At 46.5% G+C, this 17,255-nt stretch overlaps 1 protein-coding gene across 1 annotated transcript in view; it reads left to right on the top strand.

Annotated features, from left to right (window-relative positions):
• Positions 1 to 17,255, top strand: part of RAB11FIP4 (RAB11 family interacting protein 4) — a gene marked incomplete at its 5' end in the record, with an annotated part of 152,598 nt that overhangs the window by 29,642 nt on the left and 105,701 nt on the right. The window contains 2 exons of the mRNA XM_007937341.2: positions 12,991 to 13,078; positions 14,900 to 14,988. Coding sequence (XP_007935532.2) covers positions 12,991 to 13,078; positions 14,900 to 14,988 — 177 coding nt within the window. The remainder of the gene's footprint in view (positions 1 to 12,990; positions 13,079 to 14,899; positions 14,989 to 17,255) is intronic.

The following is a 17,255-nucleotide window of genomic DNA, read 5'->3' as shown; positions in this document are numbered from 1 at the left end:
ACCTTCCTTCCGAGGAGTGGCTGGTGGGTTTGAACTGCCAGCCTTCTGGTTAGCAGTCAAGTGCTTTAGCCACTATGCTACCAGAGCTCCTATAGGAGGTACCATTTCACAGGTGAAAACACTGAGGCTCAGAGAGGTCCAGGGTCTCATGATGAGTTTGTGGCGAGGCTGTTCTTCTCTTCCTAATTTAGAAATCCCACAAGGGAGTCCTCAGAGCTAGTAGCCTTTCTCATTTGCCACCTTTTGTTGTGTTGACATTGGAATTTCTGGCTGGAGTCATGTTTGCTCTGTTTTTGTAGCTAAATCTCAGTTAACCTGGGTGATTATAATGGGGAATCAGGCCAGTTTTGGAGGGGGGAGGGGTGGGGATCACGGCCTGTGAGGGAGCATTGGTGAGCGTTCCCAGCTCTTGCAGATCAGTGTTCCCCTTTGATGGGCAAACATTCCCATCTAAATCATGGACTTAAAACCAACCATAATCAAGCAACACCTTTCAAACAACTGAGAATCATGAGAATCAGCCATGTTGACACCGGGCCTAATGCTGAGGTCAGAGCCAGTGGTGGACTCAAAGGTGCAAGCCTGCTGTGGTGTTTTGAACACTGCACCAACCTCCCTCCAAAGCCATGTCCTAAAGCAGGTACCCCTCTCTTTGAGGGGTTCACTCCATGCCACCATGCCAGGAAACTCCCCAGAGGCCAGGACAGCCTTGGTGTCAGCACCCTCCTTCGTTAGGTAAGATTAGTCCAAGTGTCCACCTCCAGTCTTCCTCCTGTCTAGAGTTCAAGTGGACGTCCACTCAGACCCCTGCTTCAAAATCCAGTTGCCATGGAGTTGATTCTGACACATAGTGACCCCATATGTTTCAGAGTAGAACTGTGCTCCACCTAGGGACTCCTTGGAAAAAAACCCTGCAGGTCACACAAAACTTCCTACTCTAAGTATGGTCTGCGGAGCAGCAACATCAGCATCGCCCAGGGTCCAGTTAGAAATGCAAAATCTCAGGCCCTAACCCAGATGTACTGAATCAGAATCTCCGTTTTAACAAGATGTCCAGACAATTCACAGGCACACTAGAGTTGGAGAAACTCTGGTCCGGTCCAACAGAAGCCCAGATTGGGTGCACACTGTATCTTCCCCACCTTACAGAGTAGACAGGACCCAGCTCTGTCCTGGGAGTCACTTGTACTGTCCCCAGGCATGCGATGGTATCCTAGTCATCTACACACACTTTATGCTGTTGCTCGGGCTATTTTTTTTTTTTTTTCTTCACTCAAAAATATGTCAGTACACATACAATGGAATATTATTCAGCCATAAAAAGGAATGAAGTTTATTTTTTAAAAAAAGGAATGAAGTACTGATTCATACTACAATGTGAATGAACCTCAGAAACATTGTGCTAGTTGATAAAGAAGCCAGACACAAAGGGGCACATTTTGTATGATCCCATTTATATGAAATATCCAGAAAAAGTAAATTCATTGAGACAGAAAGCAGATTGGTGGTTGCCAGGGGTTGAGGGAAAGGGGGAATGAGGAATGGTTGCTTAATGGATATGGGGTTTCATTTTGGGATGGTGGAAATGTTTTGGAACTAGATTAAGGGTGGTGGTTGCACACTATTGTGAATATACTAAATTCAATTTAAGTATTCACTTTAAAATAGTTTTATGTCTTGTGAATTTAACCTCAAAAAAAGAAAAAAAAAAAAAAACATCAGGACACCTGTCCCTTCCCTGAGAGCTTCTTAAAGTCCAGGGCCAGGCTTGTGCCGTCTCCCTCCCTGTAGGACAAAGTCTGGCTGCGAAGTTGAGGGAAATGTTTGCTGAAGGAATGGACAGATGTACAGTTGGATACATAGGCCAGTCTACCTCAGAGACCACCCAGGCTTTGTCACTTTTATTCCTATTCAGACACCAAACAAAGCCCTAGTGGGTGGCCTAAGAGATTCTGGTCAGGGGTAGGCTCAGGCTGTGAATGAGAGGCCCTCTCAGTGACACTCTGACATCTGGGTGGGAGTAGGGCGAAGGCTCATAATGTTACTATAAGTTTCAAGCTGTGGTCCAGCCCTTGCCCCGAAGCCGCGGCTTGGTGACATGTGACGGAGCGGAGCCATCGTGCAGGCTGGTCCTCCCAGACGCCTGACAACACCGGTGAAGGCACCACAGTGCTGCACGGCGGCTTCTCTAGTGTGCAGAGAGCCGCTTCTCTAACGCAGCCACCCTTCTGCCACAGCCTTATACCCTAGCAGGTCTTTGAGAAGGCCGGCTTGAGGAGTTCGTCATCAGTTAGGGTCCCTCCAACTTTTGAGAACCAGGAACCGACGCAAAATAACTTCAATGCTGAGGAAAATGTTTTTTATAACATGAGGGCCCAAGGAAGGGCCTCCTCAAGGATCGCTCATTCAGGGCCTCGGAGGCATCACAGAAGACCCGGAGTCTTTCCATTCAGCTCTTGCCTTGTAGGTACCACGTGGCATCTGCTCTGGGGCAGAAGGAAGGGGAGCATTTCTGTCATCTTTTTTTCTTCCCGCTCTTCATCAAAGAGAACCTCTCCAGAAGCGTCAGGCAGATGTCTCCTCATGTGTCATTGGCCAGAAATGCACAGCTGCCTTTGCCTAAACCAATCACTAGCAAGGAGGGTGAGGCCTCCTGATGACTTGGTCCAATCAGGACTCGTGCCTCTGAGGGTGCCCCTGCCGTTCCTCCCAGAACTCCCTCTCCGGTCCCTCTTTACGCATCTAGGCCTGTTGAGCTGTTTGGGAATGCTTTATAAGTCAGGAAAAGGAGGCCCAGAGACGCAAACAGACTTGCGTATGGCCACAGGGTGAGTAGTGTTGAGGCCCAAGCAGGGCTGGCTTTCGGCGTGTGACCACAGAGTTTAATTCTCTGCAGTGGCCATCTTGGATTCTTAATAATCTTTGAACGAGGGGCGGGCATTTTCGTTTTTCTCTGGGCTCCACAAATTATGTAGCCGGCCGTGAGCCTGAGCCTTCTGTCTTCTCTGGGGCCTTTTTGCGACATCACCTGAACACAAGGCCTGTCTGACGGATTCCACGCGTGTGGCCTGCACACGAAGGGCAGTGGGCTTCAGAGTGGGGCGAGGACCGGCTGCACCCAGGATGCCCCCCTGCCTGGCCTGGGGTACAGAGACACTTTGGAAACTGCTCTCTCGTCCCTTCTTGAGGTTTAACTGAGGCTCTTGATTGGCGCCTGAGGATTAATAGAGAGGGTCATGGCTGTCTCCCCAACGCCCACCATTTTATGCCTTTTGGACCCGGCGGCGAGAAGGGGCTCCCGAGTACAGGGCACCACTTGTGCCTTGATGTCAGGCAGCTGGGCCACCTGGGAAAGTGGGTAAACCAGCAGCTTGAGAATCTTGCCCTGAGGCCCCAAGGAGAGGGCAGGCACCCCCTGGGGTGACAGAAGGAGGGACTCAAGGGAGAAACCTGCCTGGAGGAGAGAGGAGAAACTGGAAAGAGTTTGGATTCCAGTCTTACCTGCCGGGAGATAAGACCTGCTGTAAGGCAGAAATGATAGCAACTATTTTATGAAGCTATTGGGAGGATTGAAAGGGCTGATATACATAAAATGCTTAAAATAATGCCTGACACTACGCAAGTATACTCTTCAACTGAGCTAAGGTAGTTCTTATTATTGCTGTTGTTAATGGCTCCCCAAGTCTTCAGAATAAAGTCCAGTCCTCACAATTTGCAAGACCCCTTTTCCTCTCTCTCTCTGGTCTCACCTTTTTTTTTCTTTCTTATTTTTCTTGCTATTGAAAAGATACACAGCTGAATATACACCAGTTCAATAATTTCCATGTGTATAATTCCATGACATCAATAACATTTTCCAAGTTGTGCAGCCATTCTCACCCTTCTTTTCTGAGTTGTTCCTCCCCTGTTAATACACACTCATTGCACCCTAAGCTTCCTGTCTAAACTTGCAGTTGCTGATGTTGGTTTGATCCTACATAGGTAGAAGGTTGGTGGTTCAGAGCCACCAACCACTCCTCGGAAGGAAGACTGGGCAATTTACTTCCGTAGAGATATCACCTCGGAATCCCAAGGAGGGGTCGCTATGAGTCGGAGGCTACTCGACAGCACATAACAACAACAACCCTTAAGCTTCCTGTTTAAACTCTGCAGTTGCTGTTGTCAGTCTGATCCTACATTGGTAGTTCTTTAAAGGAACACAGTGCTCAAGGCAGACATTCTTTACTAATAAGCTAACCTGTTGGTTGATTTTAAGAACACTTTAGGGGGTAGATTTGGTTTAAAACCAAAGAAACCCAAACTCACTGCTGTCGAGTCATTTCCGACTCATAGTGACCCCTCCTTGGGTTTCTGAGGCAGTCTCTATGGATTGCCCAACTTTCCTTCCAAGGAGTAGCTGGTGGGTTTAAGGTTTAAAAATTATCTTAGAGCAATAGTTTCAGGAGTTCATCCAGCCTCAGTGGGTCCAGAAAGGCTGGATTCCATTAGAATGTACGGTTCTTTCTGCATGTTTCCCCTTTTTGATCAAAGATTCTATGGAAGAATCTTTGATGAAAACGTTCAATTCTTCTGGTCTTATGACAAAGGAGGCAGTTCATGGAGGCAATTAGCCACATACTCCATTTCCTCCTCCTGTTCCTGACTCTCCTTCTCCTTATTTTGTCCCAAGGCCTCATCTCTTGATGACACCCTTCTTCCCATCTCTGTTCTCCACTCACCCCAGGCCACTTGCCTTTGTGAGCTCCTCCTCTTTCCTTCCCCTGCTCCCTCTTTCTGCCTGCCTCATCCTTCCCTGCTGCCCTCTCACCTGGCGAAATTCCAGCTAAAGATGGTTCAACTGGTCTGGGAGTTCCTGTTGCTCCAAATGTCCCCTAACCCTCTAGCCTAAGGGGACAAGTCCCCATTCCATACTCTGTACCTCAGTGTTCCCACCAATGTCTCTTGAGCAAACATGCGGTCGCCATGAATCAGAGTTGACTAGACAACAACTAATCACAACACTTAGTAGATACCTTCCTGTGCCAGGCTGAGCCTCACAACATCAAGATAAGGCAGCTTATCTCTGTTGTTTAGAAAAGGCAGTTCAGAGAGTTAAATGAATAGCTGAGTTCTATGGCTTGTAGGTCTTGAAATTAGGGAGGCATGGGAGGCTGGGCTGGTAACCAGAGGGCACCGACAGCAAAGCTTTTAACATTGTCTAGTCTGAGCTTGGAGAGATGTGACCCAGGAGGAATGAGTGGGGGTAATTATCGTGAGGAGGAGGAGAAAGGCAACAGAAATAGAAGGGGAAGCCTGGTAATTGTGTGGCCCAGAAAAGGAAAGATCAATATTTGACTGCCAGTGAAACAATCCCTTTTCCTGGCAGCCGGCGGAGGCCCAGCTGTGTGTGCTTCAGGGACAGCAGCTGCTGCTGAAGTCCCTGCCAGGCCCAGCACACCATTCTCTCCTTGCCTGGGAGCCAAGCAGGGGTCCAGGGCTGCCTAGCCACGTGTGGTGTGGGCCCCAGTAGGCAGACCCCCAGCTCCTTTTGCTGCGGCCCAGGCTCACCACTGAGGCCATGTGAGGGAGTTTTCTGCTGGACCACACACTCCTCACTGTGTGACTGTCCTATGTCTGGGACTTGGCTTTCCTGTGGATAAACTGAAGGGTTGGGTCTGCTGACAGTTCTAAACTCTCAGGCTCTCCCATTGTGTGGGACTGTGACGCATCAGGTGACAGCTGCAGATTATCTGATGAATGACCAGGAAGGACTGCAAAGTCGAGACCTTTTGGGATCAAGGTGGTAAGTCCCACTCATGGTGGGGAAACTCCTTTGATACGCATGGCAAGGGGAAGGGGGCATTGACCCAACACTTCATTGTAGAGAACACTGGAAGAGCCTATCACTGGCCTAAAGTCAGATCACTTGCATGGCTGGGGGCGCTGAAGGGCAGGAGAAGGCAGTGGCTGATACTCTGGAGTCAAGGAGAGAACAGGATTCAAGACATAGTTACCAGACTGAATGCCTTCTCTACTGCTTCTAACTCTGCCCAACTCTGAACTCTGTGGCTGGCCAACCAGCTCCTTTTGTTCTGACCTTTTGCTTTTTGATACATCCTTCTGCAGACCCTGGCAAGGGAGCATCCAAGAGTATGGTAGGTACATGCTGCTCACTCAGTGGACCTTTTCTTTCAGGTCTCACTGTCCATTGCCATGACCAACTCATAGATGGCCATTTAGTGAGGAGAGTGGCCCTTGGTGGGTGTGGTAGACAGAATAATGCCCACCTAAAGATGTAGATGGCAGCTCTGGTAGCATAGTGGCTAAGACACTTGCCTGCTAACCAGACGGCTGGCGGTTCAAACCCACCAGCCACTCCTCGGAAGGAAGGTTGGGCAATCCTACTATGAGTCGGGTTTTTCTCAACAGCACATAACAACAACAACAAAGATGTAGATGTCCTAATCTCCAAACCTGAGATTATGTTACCTTATGTGGTGAAAGGGACTTCGCTGGTGTAATTAAGTTGAGGATCTTGAGATGGGGAAATTGTCTTGGGTTATCCAGTTGGGCCCAATCTAATCACAGGGGTCCTTGTAAGAGGAAGCAGGAGGAGGAGAGGAAAAGGAGATGTGACAATGGAAGCAGAGATTGGAGTGATGTGCTTTGAGGATGGAAAAAGGCCCTGAGTCAAGGGATGCATGAAGCCTCAAGAAACTGGAAAAGTCAAGGAAACAGATTCTCCCCTAGAGCTTCTAGAAAGAATTCAGCCCTGCTGACACTTTGATTTTAACCCTATAAGGCCCATTTTCGGGAGCTCTGGTAGCGTAGTGCCTAAAGGCACTTGACTGCTAACCAGAAGGCTGGCAGTTCAAACCCACCAGCCACTCCTCGGAAGGAAGATGGAGCAATCTACTTCCGTAGTGATACTGCCTTGGAAACCCAAGGAGGGGTCACTATGAGTCGGGTCTGACTCAACGGCACATAACAACGACAACAACAGCAAGGCCCATTTTCAGACTTCTAACTTTCAAAACTGTAAAATGATTTGTGTTGTTTTGGGGCATGGGGACAGAGAGAAGAAGAAATACTTACTACCACTAGGGTGACTTTGTCTAAATGTCTTAACCTCTCTGAGTGTCAGTTTCCTCAACTATAAAAGCAAGGATTATAATAGTTGCTGCTATTAAAATTGTGAGAATTAAATGGGACTATGTTGTCTGGAGTTTAGTGGCATGGCAAGCCCTCCACGAACCCAGTAGTATTATTGATACCACCTTATCAGGTATGCTGTTGGTGGTGGTACGTGACATTGAGTTGATTCTGACTCATAGCAACCCTATGGGACAGAGTAGAATTGTCCCATAGAGTTTCCAAAGCTATAATCTTTACAGAAGCAGACTCCCACATAATTTTCCCTCAGAGCAGCTGGTGGGTTTGAACTGCTGACCTTTCACTTACCAGCCAAGCTAACTGTATCACCAGGGCTCCTTTAAGTTATGTTGGTATTGTTTATTTAAAAAATCATTGAGCCTACATTTATGGTATTTATTGAAAATACTAGGTATTTATTATTATGAGTATACAGTAATCCTGAATGTTTTTTTAACAGTGTGTATGGCAGGTTACATGACACTTGACACCCATTACCCATGGGCACCTCCACTCTTTGAAGAACCCTGTGGGAGCAGTTATAGAGAAGGAAGGTTGCAGCCCCAGGCTGCAGCTGGGACCACAGCTCAGGGGCACATTCAGGGAGCCCTCAGAATGTCGTCTCTGTCTGTCGCAACAGCACTCCCCACATCTCTGCTCCAGGATGGCTTTTCCTGGAGGTGTGGAGTTGGACTGCCTGGCCCACCAGTGCCTCTCAACCCCAGGAAGTTTGGACTCCATGGATTACAGAATCCAGACCAATACTCTGGAGTCTCTCCTTGGGTTTGAGATTGGGGCTTTTTATCAGTCATTCAACTCTCTGTGACAGACTCTGTCCTTGACTTGCATCAGAGATAATAAAGGCATAGCCCCTGACCTTGGAGAGGATTGGAGAAATGAGCACCAGTGCTGGGAGGCTGGGAGTATAGGGTGCCCATGGTCTATCTCTGCATTCATAGAGTCCCTGTAACACTAGTGACAAGGGCAGGAGGATAGGAGGTGGGACCCCAGCTGGGGTTGTGGGTGGGCTCCCCTACAGCCCTGCAGGTGGCACTTGGGCATTGCTATTCTCAGAAGCCACGTCATTGCCTGGCGTTGTCAGAGACTGTCGGATGGCCAGGAGGAAAAGAGGGGGGCTGGCAGCCTCGATGCTGAGGAGGCTGTAACCAGGGCAGTAGCTGGCAGAAAGCCACCTTTCTCCTTCTCTGAAATTCCACAGGCCTTTTGTGAAAACCCACTAGGGACAAGGTTATATAGAAAGGACAGTGTACCCCCAGACTCACACTGCAGTGGAAAAGCAGGATCAGCTGGCATACAGGTGACAGCACAAAACCCAGAGCTCAGGGGCAGGAGGAGAGGTGACCATGATGGGGGCATTCCCATGTCCACTGCTCAACTTCCCATTCAGGTGCCACCCTGGAAAAGTGTCCTTGGGAATAGATGACTCCCCCATCTGTGATGTGGTGGAGGGGATGTCTGACCACACAATGTTAACAACAGCAACATAACAGTAATCCCTTTCATACCTTCTGTTCTCTACAGTTTCCAAAGTGGATTAATACCCATTGTCCCGTTTACTTTTCTGGGGCCCTCTGCAACCCAGCCCTGGATGGATTCTGGGGATGTTCTCCTTCTTGCCCAGCTGTGCTTTAGAGACTGATGCTGCAGACGGTGGATACTGGGAAGGAGAGAAGAAGATGCTGAATATGAGAGTGTGTGCATGTGTGTCTGTGCATGTATGTGTCGGTCATGTGTGTGGTTAGCCAGCTGGGCCAGCAGCTACTGCAAAGTACTCAGCATAAAAGAGGTGCTCAATTCTCACATATTGGATGATTGAATGAATGGAAGTTGGCATGTGCTGTGGAGGGGAGGCCACTAAAGTACAGGATGATTTAGAAACAGATGTTAGGAGGAAATATCAAGAAGCTGAGTTTCAGGTGTTGATTAAGAAAAAATGGTTCCAATTAATTAGAAAATGCAGTTTTTTCAAAATTGGCCATAGCCAACATCTAGGAAAAAAATATCCAGGGCAGTTAAGTTTCAAGTAGGTTGCTCTACATGAAGACTTACTTTACAGAGACTGGTTTGGCAATTGGTATCAAGAACCTTAAAAATATGGATGTTTTCTCAGCCTATATGACTATGAGACCGGAAGAACTAGATTGTGCGCGGCTACCACTGTCAACCACTTGGCAGGAGATCTGTGTAGGAGATCCTGGACAGAGTGGGAGAACAATGTGGAAGGAAACTCAAAATCATTGAAAAAAAAAAGGGGGGGGGACCAGATTTGCTGGTCTGATAGAGCCTGATGGAACCCCTGAGACTATGGCCCCTAGCTGCCCTTCAGGTCTGGAATTGAACCCACTCCTGTGGCTTCCAGCCAAACAAAAGACAGGCATATGAGCTGAACATTTACATTAGGTAGATAACACTCCTTGGAGCGATCAATCATGGGAGAATAGAAGGGCTGTGTATGCACAGGAGACAGCTTAGGGGGCAGGTGTGTATGGGAAAGAAGGACACATGGAAGAAGTAACTATGGGGAGGAAGTGGGAGGCGAGCTGTTGCATTGTGGGAAATTGTAGTCAGTGTCATGAGACTGTGTGTGTGAGCTGCTGTATGGAAAGTGAATTTGCTATAGAAACTTTCACCCAAATCACAATAAAAATTTTTAAAAATATATGCATGTTTTAAGATAATTTATTTTCATTTATTCATTAAATATTTATGAAGCTTCTCTGTGCCAGTCATGGAGCTCTGGTAGCATAGTGCCTAAGGTATCAGACTACTAACCAGAAGGCTGGTGGTTCAAATCCACCAGCCACTCCTTGGAAGGAAGATTAGGCAATTTACTTCTGTAGTGATACGCCTTGGAAACCCAAGGAGGGGTTGCTGTGAGTTGGATCCAACTCCACAGCAGTAAGTTTGATTTGGTATGTGCCATTCCTGGTGTGAGCTGCCAAGTGTACAGTGGTGATCAAAACAGACTCAGTTCTTGCAGGGAGCTTACATTCTAGAGGGGAAGGCACAAATTAATCAAGTATTTATATAAACATTTAATTAAAAATTGCAACAACTGATTAGAAGGAAAAGTATAGGGTGCAGCAAGAGAGGGTTACAACAGGGTGGGTCCTAATTAGAGGAGACAGTCAAGACAGGGCTCTCTGGGGAGGAGCATTTAATCAAGGTGCAAATGGAGACCTGAAGGGTGGATGGACATTGCCAGGTGTTGAATGGGGAGAACAGATATTTGAGATGGAGAGAACAGTATGTCCAAAGGCCCTGAAGAGGAAAGAGCTTATGTAGCTTGCTTGTGGCTGGAGCACAGTGAGTAACAGAGAGGGCAGGAGAAGATGGTGCTGAAGGGTCTGGATCATGTAAGATCATGGCCATAGGCCATGTTGTGGATTTGGATTTAATGGAAAGTTTTAAGCAGGGGAGTGGATGACATGGGCTAGTTGGAGTGGAGAATAAATTGCGACTGAAAGTGGAAGAGAGGGGAGATGAATTAAGAGATTTGTGTAGTCTAGGGAGGAAATGATGGTGGCTGTGACCAGGGTAGTCCTAGGAGGGATGTGGAAAAGAAAGTAGTTTCAGGATATGGTATTTGGGTGTGGACTGCATGTGGGTAAGAGAACCAGTTCCAATTATGCTGAAGAACCGTGTGCAGTGGATGGGAAGGGAGGAAGGATGTGGTCAGGGAGTGGTATGTTTGATTGAGTGATATTGGAGGAGGGGCCAGCAATGGTGATGACTGGATCCCCAGTGTGAACAAAGGACTTAGTGACTGAGGAGGAGTGTTGGCCATGAAAAAGGTAAATGAGAGGTTAAGAAATCAGCTAGCCATCAACACAGCTGTAGAAGCCTCCAAAAAATAAGTTGTAGTAGCAAAAATTTGGAAGTAACCAAAATGCACAACTATTAGGGGTAATTAAGTAAATCATGTTATGTCCTCTGGGCAGAATATTTTACAACTATTAAAGATGTAGCTTGCACACACTGTGCAGCATGGTGCTTGGTTAAGTTGGGGAGAGCCTTCCCAACATCAGGAGTGACTATCTCCTTTGGACTGAAACTTTATTTATGAGTTTATTTTTTTTATTATTAGAGAACAATGTACATATAGAACACTGGCCCTTAGTTTATAGCTCAAGGAGTTTTCATCGTAACTAACATGTAGGTAAGATACAGAACATCATCCAAACCAAAAACCAGTTGCTGTGGAGTCAGCTCCAACTCGTGGTGACCCATGTGTGTCAGAGCAGAACTGTGCTCCACAGGGTTTTCTTCTTTAAATCAGAATGCCCGCTGTATTAATTCACCATGAGAAACACAGCTCTCAAGCAGACTGAGTTCTTGCATTTCCTGATTAATGCCACCTCTTTACATGAGAAGTTGAATTAAAATCAATGGATCATTCATAGGAGCACAAGATCGAAGCAAGGGAAGTTAATGGCCCCTAGTTGAAAATACATTTTACATTGTGACCTAGTTTAACTCACTACTGTCAAGTTGATTCTGACTTATAGCGAGCCCTCCTTGGGTTTCTGAGGCAGTATCTCTACAGAAGTAGATTGCCCAGTCTTCCTTCCGAGGAGTGGCGGGTGGGTTTGAACCGCCAGCCTTCTGGTTAGCAGTCAAATGCCTTAGGCACTATGCCACCAGAGCTCCTTGTGACCTAGTTTACACATACAAAAAATGTAACAAAATTTTTACAAGTCAGAACTTACCTTCATTACTCACAAGACACTGATATTTTCTGTTATTCTGTTTTCTGTTATTTCAAATCTGTTGTTGTGTGCTGTCGAGTTGATTCTGACTCATAGCCACTCATAGGACAGAGTTGAACTGCCTCATAAGGTTTCCTAGACTGCCCACTCTTCCTTCTGAGCAGTGGCTGGTGGGTTTGAACGGCCACCCTTCTGGTTAGCAGTCATATGCCTGAAGCACTATACCACCACAGCTTCTTTCCTAGACTATAATCATTTTTTTTTTTTTTTTTTTGGGTAAAAGTTTACAGAGCTAATTTATTTTCCATTCATACACATTTTGTTTTATGACATTGATTGCAATCTCCATAATATAACAGCTCAGTGTTTTCAGTGGTTGATGTTTTTGGAATAAGATTGCCAGGGCTTGTTTTCCAGGGCCCCTCTGGGTGGTTTGAACCTTTTGGTTAGCTGCCAAGCGCATTAACCATTTGCATCACTCGGGGATAGAGCATGATCAGCCCCTCAGATGCAGCCTCGGTGCCCTCACCCTCCTGCACCATTCTGTGCATGGAGCACGTAGCCACTATCTTCATCACAATTGGTTTTGCCTTAAATCTTATTTAATTTGTAATTTTAAATAATTTACTCAAGTACTATATGACATTTCCTCCTGTCTCTCCAGACTATAAAATAGAAAATCAAAAACAATATGCTTAAAACCATGTCTTTTTAAGGAAATGCGGGGTTTTTGTGTCGTTCTCTTTTCTAGATTTCCTGAAATGTGTTTGTATTTATTTTTGTATGAAAGAATCCAGTCTTTTAAAAGATCAACTGATCGTTCACTTTCAATGAGTCTTTGTGGGAAAGGGCTTGGAGAAGGAAGGAGGGGGAAAAGATTCAGTCCAAACAAATGCGTGTTCTCTGAGCCACTGTTGGTTTGCTTTTCCTCACTCGCATTGTCTGTTGAATACAGTGGCCCCACAACGTGGGGACTCAGTGCTGATTTAGGGAGGAGAAGGGCTAGGAGGGGACCGCTAGTGTGGTCTTGGCTTGAATGATGATCCTTCCCTCCATCCAAGCCTCTGACCCGTGGGCCTTCCAAGGTGTCTTTGGAGCCTTCACACCTGTTCCTCCTTTCTTCCCACAGGTAGAAAAGCTTGTGAAATATTTGGATCCCAACGACCTTGGGAGAATCAACTTCAAGGACTTTTGCCGGGGAGTGTTCGCCATGAAAGGTGAGGTCTTCTGGGTGCAACGAGGCCAGGGGCTCACTCAGGATTTTGTCCAGCTGAGGAGGCTGGCACAACTTGAGTCCAAGCTGATTTCTCCCCATGAGGGTCTCAGGATGGGCCTGGAAGTGGGCCCTACCCCCAGTTACACGTAGGAGCTGCAAGGGAAGGACTTGGGCTCCTGCAGATGCCCCATCCATGGAGAGGCTGAGGGTCTCTCTGTACCTCTGCCACAGAGTCCCACTCCTGGAGTCAGGGATGTCTGGACACACAGGATTCAGGGATGGTCATTTCTGCCCTTCTCATTGTCTGCTCCTGACAGACAGGCGTTCCCTCTTTACTTTGGTTTCCTCTCCTTTTTTTCTCTCCCTCCCTCCTTCTCCTTCTCCTTCTCCTTCTCCTTCTCCCTCTAAGGTGACTGACCATCCCAGTTTGCCTATGATGGAGGAATTTCCCAGGACATAGGACTTTCCTGTTTTAAAACCAAGATAGTCCTGAACAAACTAGGATGAGTTGGTCACCCATCTACTTCCCTTTTTAGTTTCATTTATTTGTCCCCTCCTTCTCTTCTCCTTCTAACTCCTCCTAATTCCTTCCTTTCCTCCCTGCCCCACGCCCCTTATAGTGGGTCAATATAAAATGCCTCTCTGTCTTTTCTCCTAAATTTAGAGGCCAGTTGTGAGAGAGACATGGGAGTCAGAATATGGTCGCTCTTACTGCTAAGCTGCTTGTCTGCAGAAAGTGGCTTAGGTCACCAGCCAAGTGGGCTTACTAAGGCCTCCCCCCAGCTGCAAAGAGAAAACATGGTTTACTTCTAGGAGAGCCAGATTATTCCTGTTATCTGTGAAGGAAGCCATGTTTCCCTGTCCTGTGTGGGTCAGATCAGGAAGAATCCTTCTCTTTCGGGTATTTCAAGGTCCTGAGAAGGTGGGAAGTATGTTAGTAGAAGCAAGGGGCCAAGGGAAGTGAGACGTGGGGTTGGAGGTATGACACAAGCAGGCCACTACACAGGTACAAACGCAACCATTGCCGTGGAGTCAGACCCAACTCACAGTGACCCTTCCTTGGGTTGCCAAGGCGGTATCACTACGGAAGTAGATTGCCCAACCTTCCTTCCAAGGATTGGCTGGCGAGTATAAACCACCAGCCTTCTGGTTAGCAGTCAAATGCCTTAGGCACTACACTACCAGAGCTTCCTAGTTTATGGTAAGGTTCCATTCCGATGATTCTGTCAGTCGGTTCTGACATAAGTCAAATATCTTTTTTATTTTTCAGTTTTCATTATTATTGCCTTTTATTATCTGTATCAAAGGAGCTCTAGTGGTGTAGTGGTTAAAGCATTTGGCAGCTAACCAAAAGGTCAGTGGTTCGAACCCACCAGCCCCTCCCTGGAACAAAGATGGGGTAGTAAAGAGTTATAGCCTTGGCAACTCTATGGGGCTGTTCTGCTCTGTCGTAAAGGGTCTCTATAAGTCAGAATCAACTTGATAGCAGTGGGCTTTGGTTTGGTTTATTATCACTATCTTTATAAGTCCAATCTTTGTTTTTGGGGGTTGGAAACATTACATATTGGCTTTCAGTGGCATGACTTATTTTGCTAGACTCAGTGTAGGGGGTATAAGCAGTGCAAGTGTTACACTTAGAGAAACGTGAACAGTTTAGCTTTAGATTAACAACTGATGCATCTTATGATACGAAATTCTGAATAAGGCTACATTCCTCCCCATGGACCTTCTTACCCAAGGCCCATAGTGACCATGAGTCAGAACCAAAGCTGCATGCCAGGCTGAGGCTCTGATCTTTTGCTGTCTGTCTGTCCATGCACAGGGTGTGAGGAACTGCTGAAGGACGTGCTGTCCGTGGAGAGTGCAGGGACACTGCCATGCGCACCTGAGATCCCAGACTGTGTGGAGCAGGTGAGGGGTGGGGTGGGGCCCTCCCTGAGCCGGATTACCCCGGCCCCAGGCCCCTTGTGTCTGGAGGGGGTGGGGGAGAACCTCTGCAGCCCGCCTTGCTCTTCATGGTCTTCTTTCCTTTGCTTCATGGTTTCTGTGTCTGGGAGGACCCAGAGCTTGCCTTTGGGGCTTTGAAGTCAAGAAGTAGTTTTTGGAAGTCAAGGGAAAGTTTTTATGTGGAACAAAACTTTCTTTGTTGGTTACCAGGGGTGGGAGGGGAAGGGAAGTAGATTTTTATAGATATAGATATAGATATACCAAAGATTATTAGTGGTTCTGGGGGTGGGGGGAAGCTTTTGTTTGTGGGGCATTGAGTTTATGCTAATGGTCGTAGAATATTTTGGAAAAGGCTGTCAATAATGGTGGCACAAAATGAAAAATGTCATCATTGTCCCTGAGCTGTAAATGTGGAAGTTGTTAAGTTAGTGAATGTCTTGGTGTGTATATTTTCACTATAATAAAAGTTAAAAAAAAAAAAGAAAGAAAGAGTTTTTGGAGCTAGAGTCAAGAAGTCTGTTTGGGAGCCGCAGCAGAGAGTGTAACAGCTGGGGGGCCAGCGCTCCTTACAGGGCATCTTTACTCCTCCTTCATGGTACTGAGGAGAAACTGAGGCCAGAAAGAGAAAGTCACAGGCTGAGGTCACAGCAGGCAAGACTAGATTTTTTTCCCTTTTCTCCAGTACCATAACCCACTGAACTGACAGGCCCCAGTGTTACCATTGCCAATGATTTGTTTATCATAAACCTTTAAACTATTTTTCCAAATATGTGCAAGTTCATACCTGCAAAGGAACACTATTTACGATACACGTGTTATCAGTCATAAAGATAAATGAAGTTCTGATACATGCTACAACTTGAATGAACCTTGAAGACATAATGCTTAGTAAAATAAGTCAGTCACAGAAGGACGGATATTGTATGATACCATTTATTGAAAGAGCTAGAATAGGCAAACATATAAAGACCAAAGTTTCTAGGCACTGAATTTCTGTTAAAGGTGGTGGAAAATTTTGGAAATAGAGTTATGATGAATATGTAACATGATAAACATAATTGATGTCGCTGAATTGTACATGTGAAAAATGTTGAAATGGCAATTGTTTTGTTATGTGTATTTTTTCCCACAATTAAAAAAAAAACTTTAAAAGGAAAAAAAAAAACATGGTCAGAGAAGCATTGGGGACAGAAAAAATGGAGAAATAACCAACTTTAAGTGTTTAACTTAAAATGAAGATCAAGTACACTTAGATAACTATCTTAAATAGAAATGAAGATTAGAAGAAAAAAAAAAAAAAGGATGCCTGTGTTGACACTTTCCAAGGTCCCTTCTGGCTGAGACACCCTAGAACTAGAAGAGGGTTAACTTGGTTTCTCGTTCTGGCAGCTCTGAAACCTCTTCTCCACCTGTGGTTGGTGCCTCATCTGGACCCTAAACACATGAGTACTTTCTATCGCTGAAAGAGGCTTAAGATCCTGGAGGTTGCTTCGGCCCACACATACCTTTTGGGATCCGGCTAAGTCAGGGTTGGGCCCTGTGGTCAGGACTGGGTGAAGAGGCTTCTGAAATGAGGACCCCACATGCTGAGGGCTGCCTAGCAAAAATGGTATTGGAGGATGCCCAGGTTTGCAGGTAGCAGAGACCAAGGCGTGATACCAGGTGCAGGACCAGGACCTCCAAGGTCAGAGTCAGGTGGTTGAATGTTATAGTGCTGTGCCCAAAATAAAACCTTCAGGGATGAGGGAAAGAGCCAACTCCAGGCAAGTGCTGAGGCCAGCTCCTACCTGCCTGGATGGGTCCACTGGATGTGGGACACATTGAATATGAGTTTGGAGCCAACTTTTGAGACCAGGATCAGAATAGAGGACCCCCAATGTAGGACTAACACTGAGCACAGTGGGAGCTTTTCTGAGTGGGCCTTTCTAGATTGCTGAACAGGAGGCAGAGTGAGGAGATGAACAATGGAGTCACACAGAAAGAACTGTTCAGACTCCACTTTGGCCATTAAATGCAGCCTTGGACAATTTACTCTCAATCTCTCTGAGCCTCAGTTTCCTCAGCCATAACACAGAGCTTGTACATTAGTTTCATAGGGCTGCCATAAATTATGGACTGGGAAGCTTGAAACAACAGATACTTGTTCTCTCACAGTCCAGAGCCTGGGAGTCTGAAATCAAGGTGTCAGCGGCAGGGACATGTTCCCTCTGAAAGCTCTGGAGGAGACTCCT

Source organism: Orycteropus afer, unplaced genomic scaffold (genome assembly GCF_000298275.1).
Source record: "Orycteropus afer afer isolate SDZICR_OR568_19922 unplaced genomic scaffold, OryAfe1.0 scaffold00042, whole genome shotgun sequence".
Lineage (NCBI taxonomy): Eukaryota > Metazoa > Chordata > Mammalia > Tubulidentata > Orycteropodidae > Orycteropus > Orycteropus afer.
Note: the sequence above shows the minus strand (reverse complement) of the source record. Positions and strands in the feature narration are given on the sequence as shown.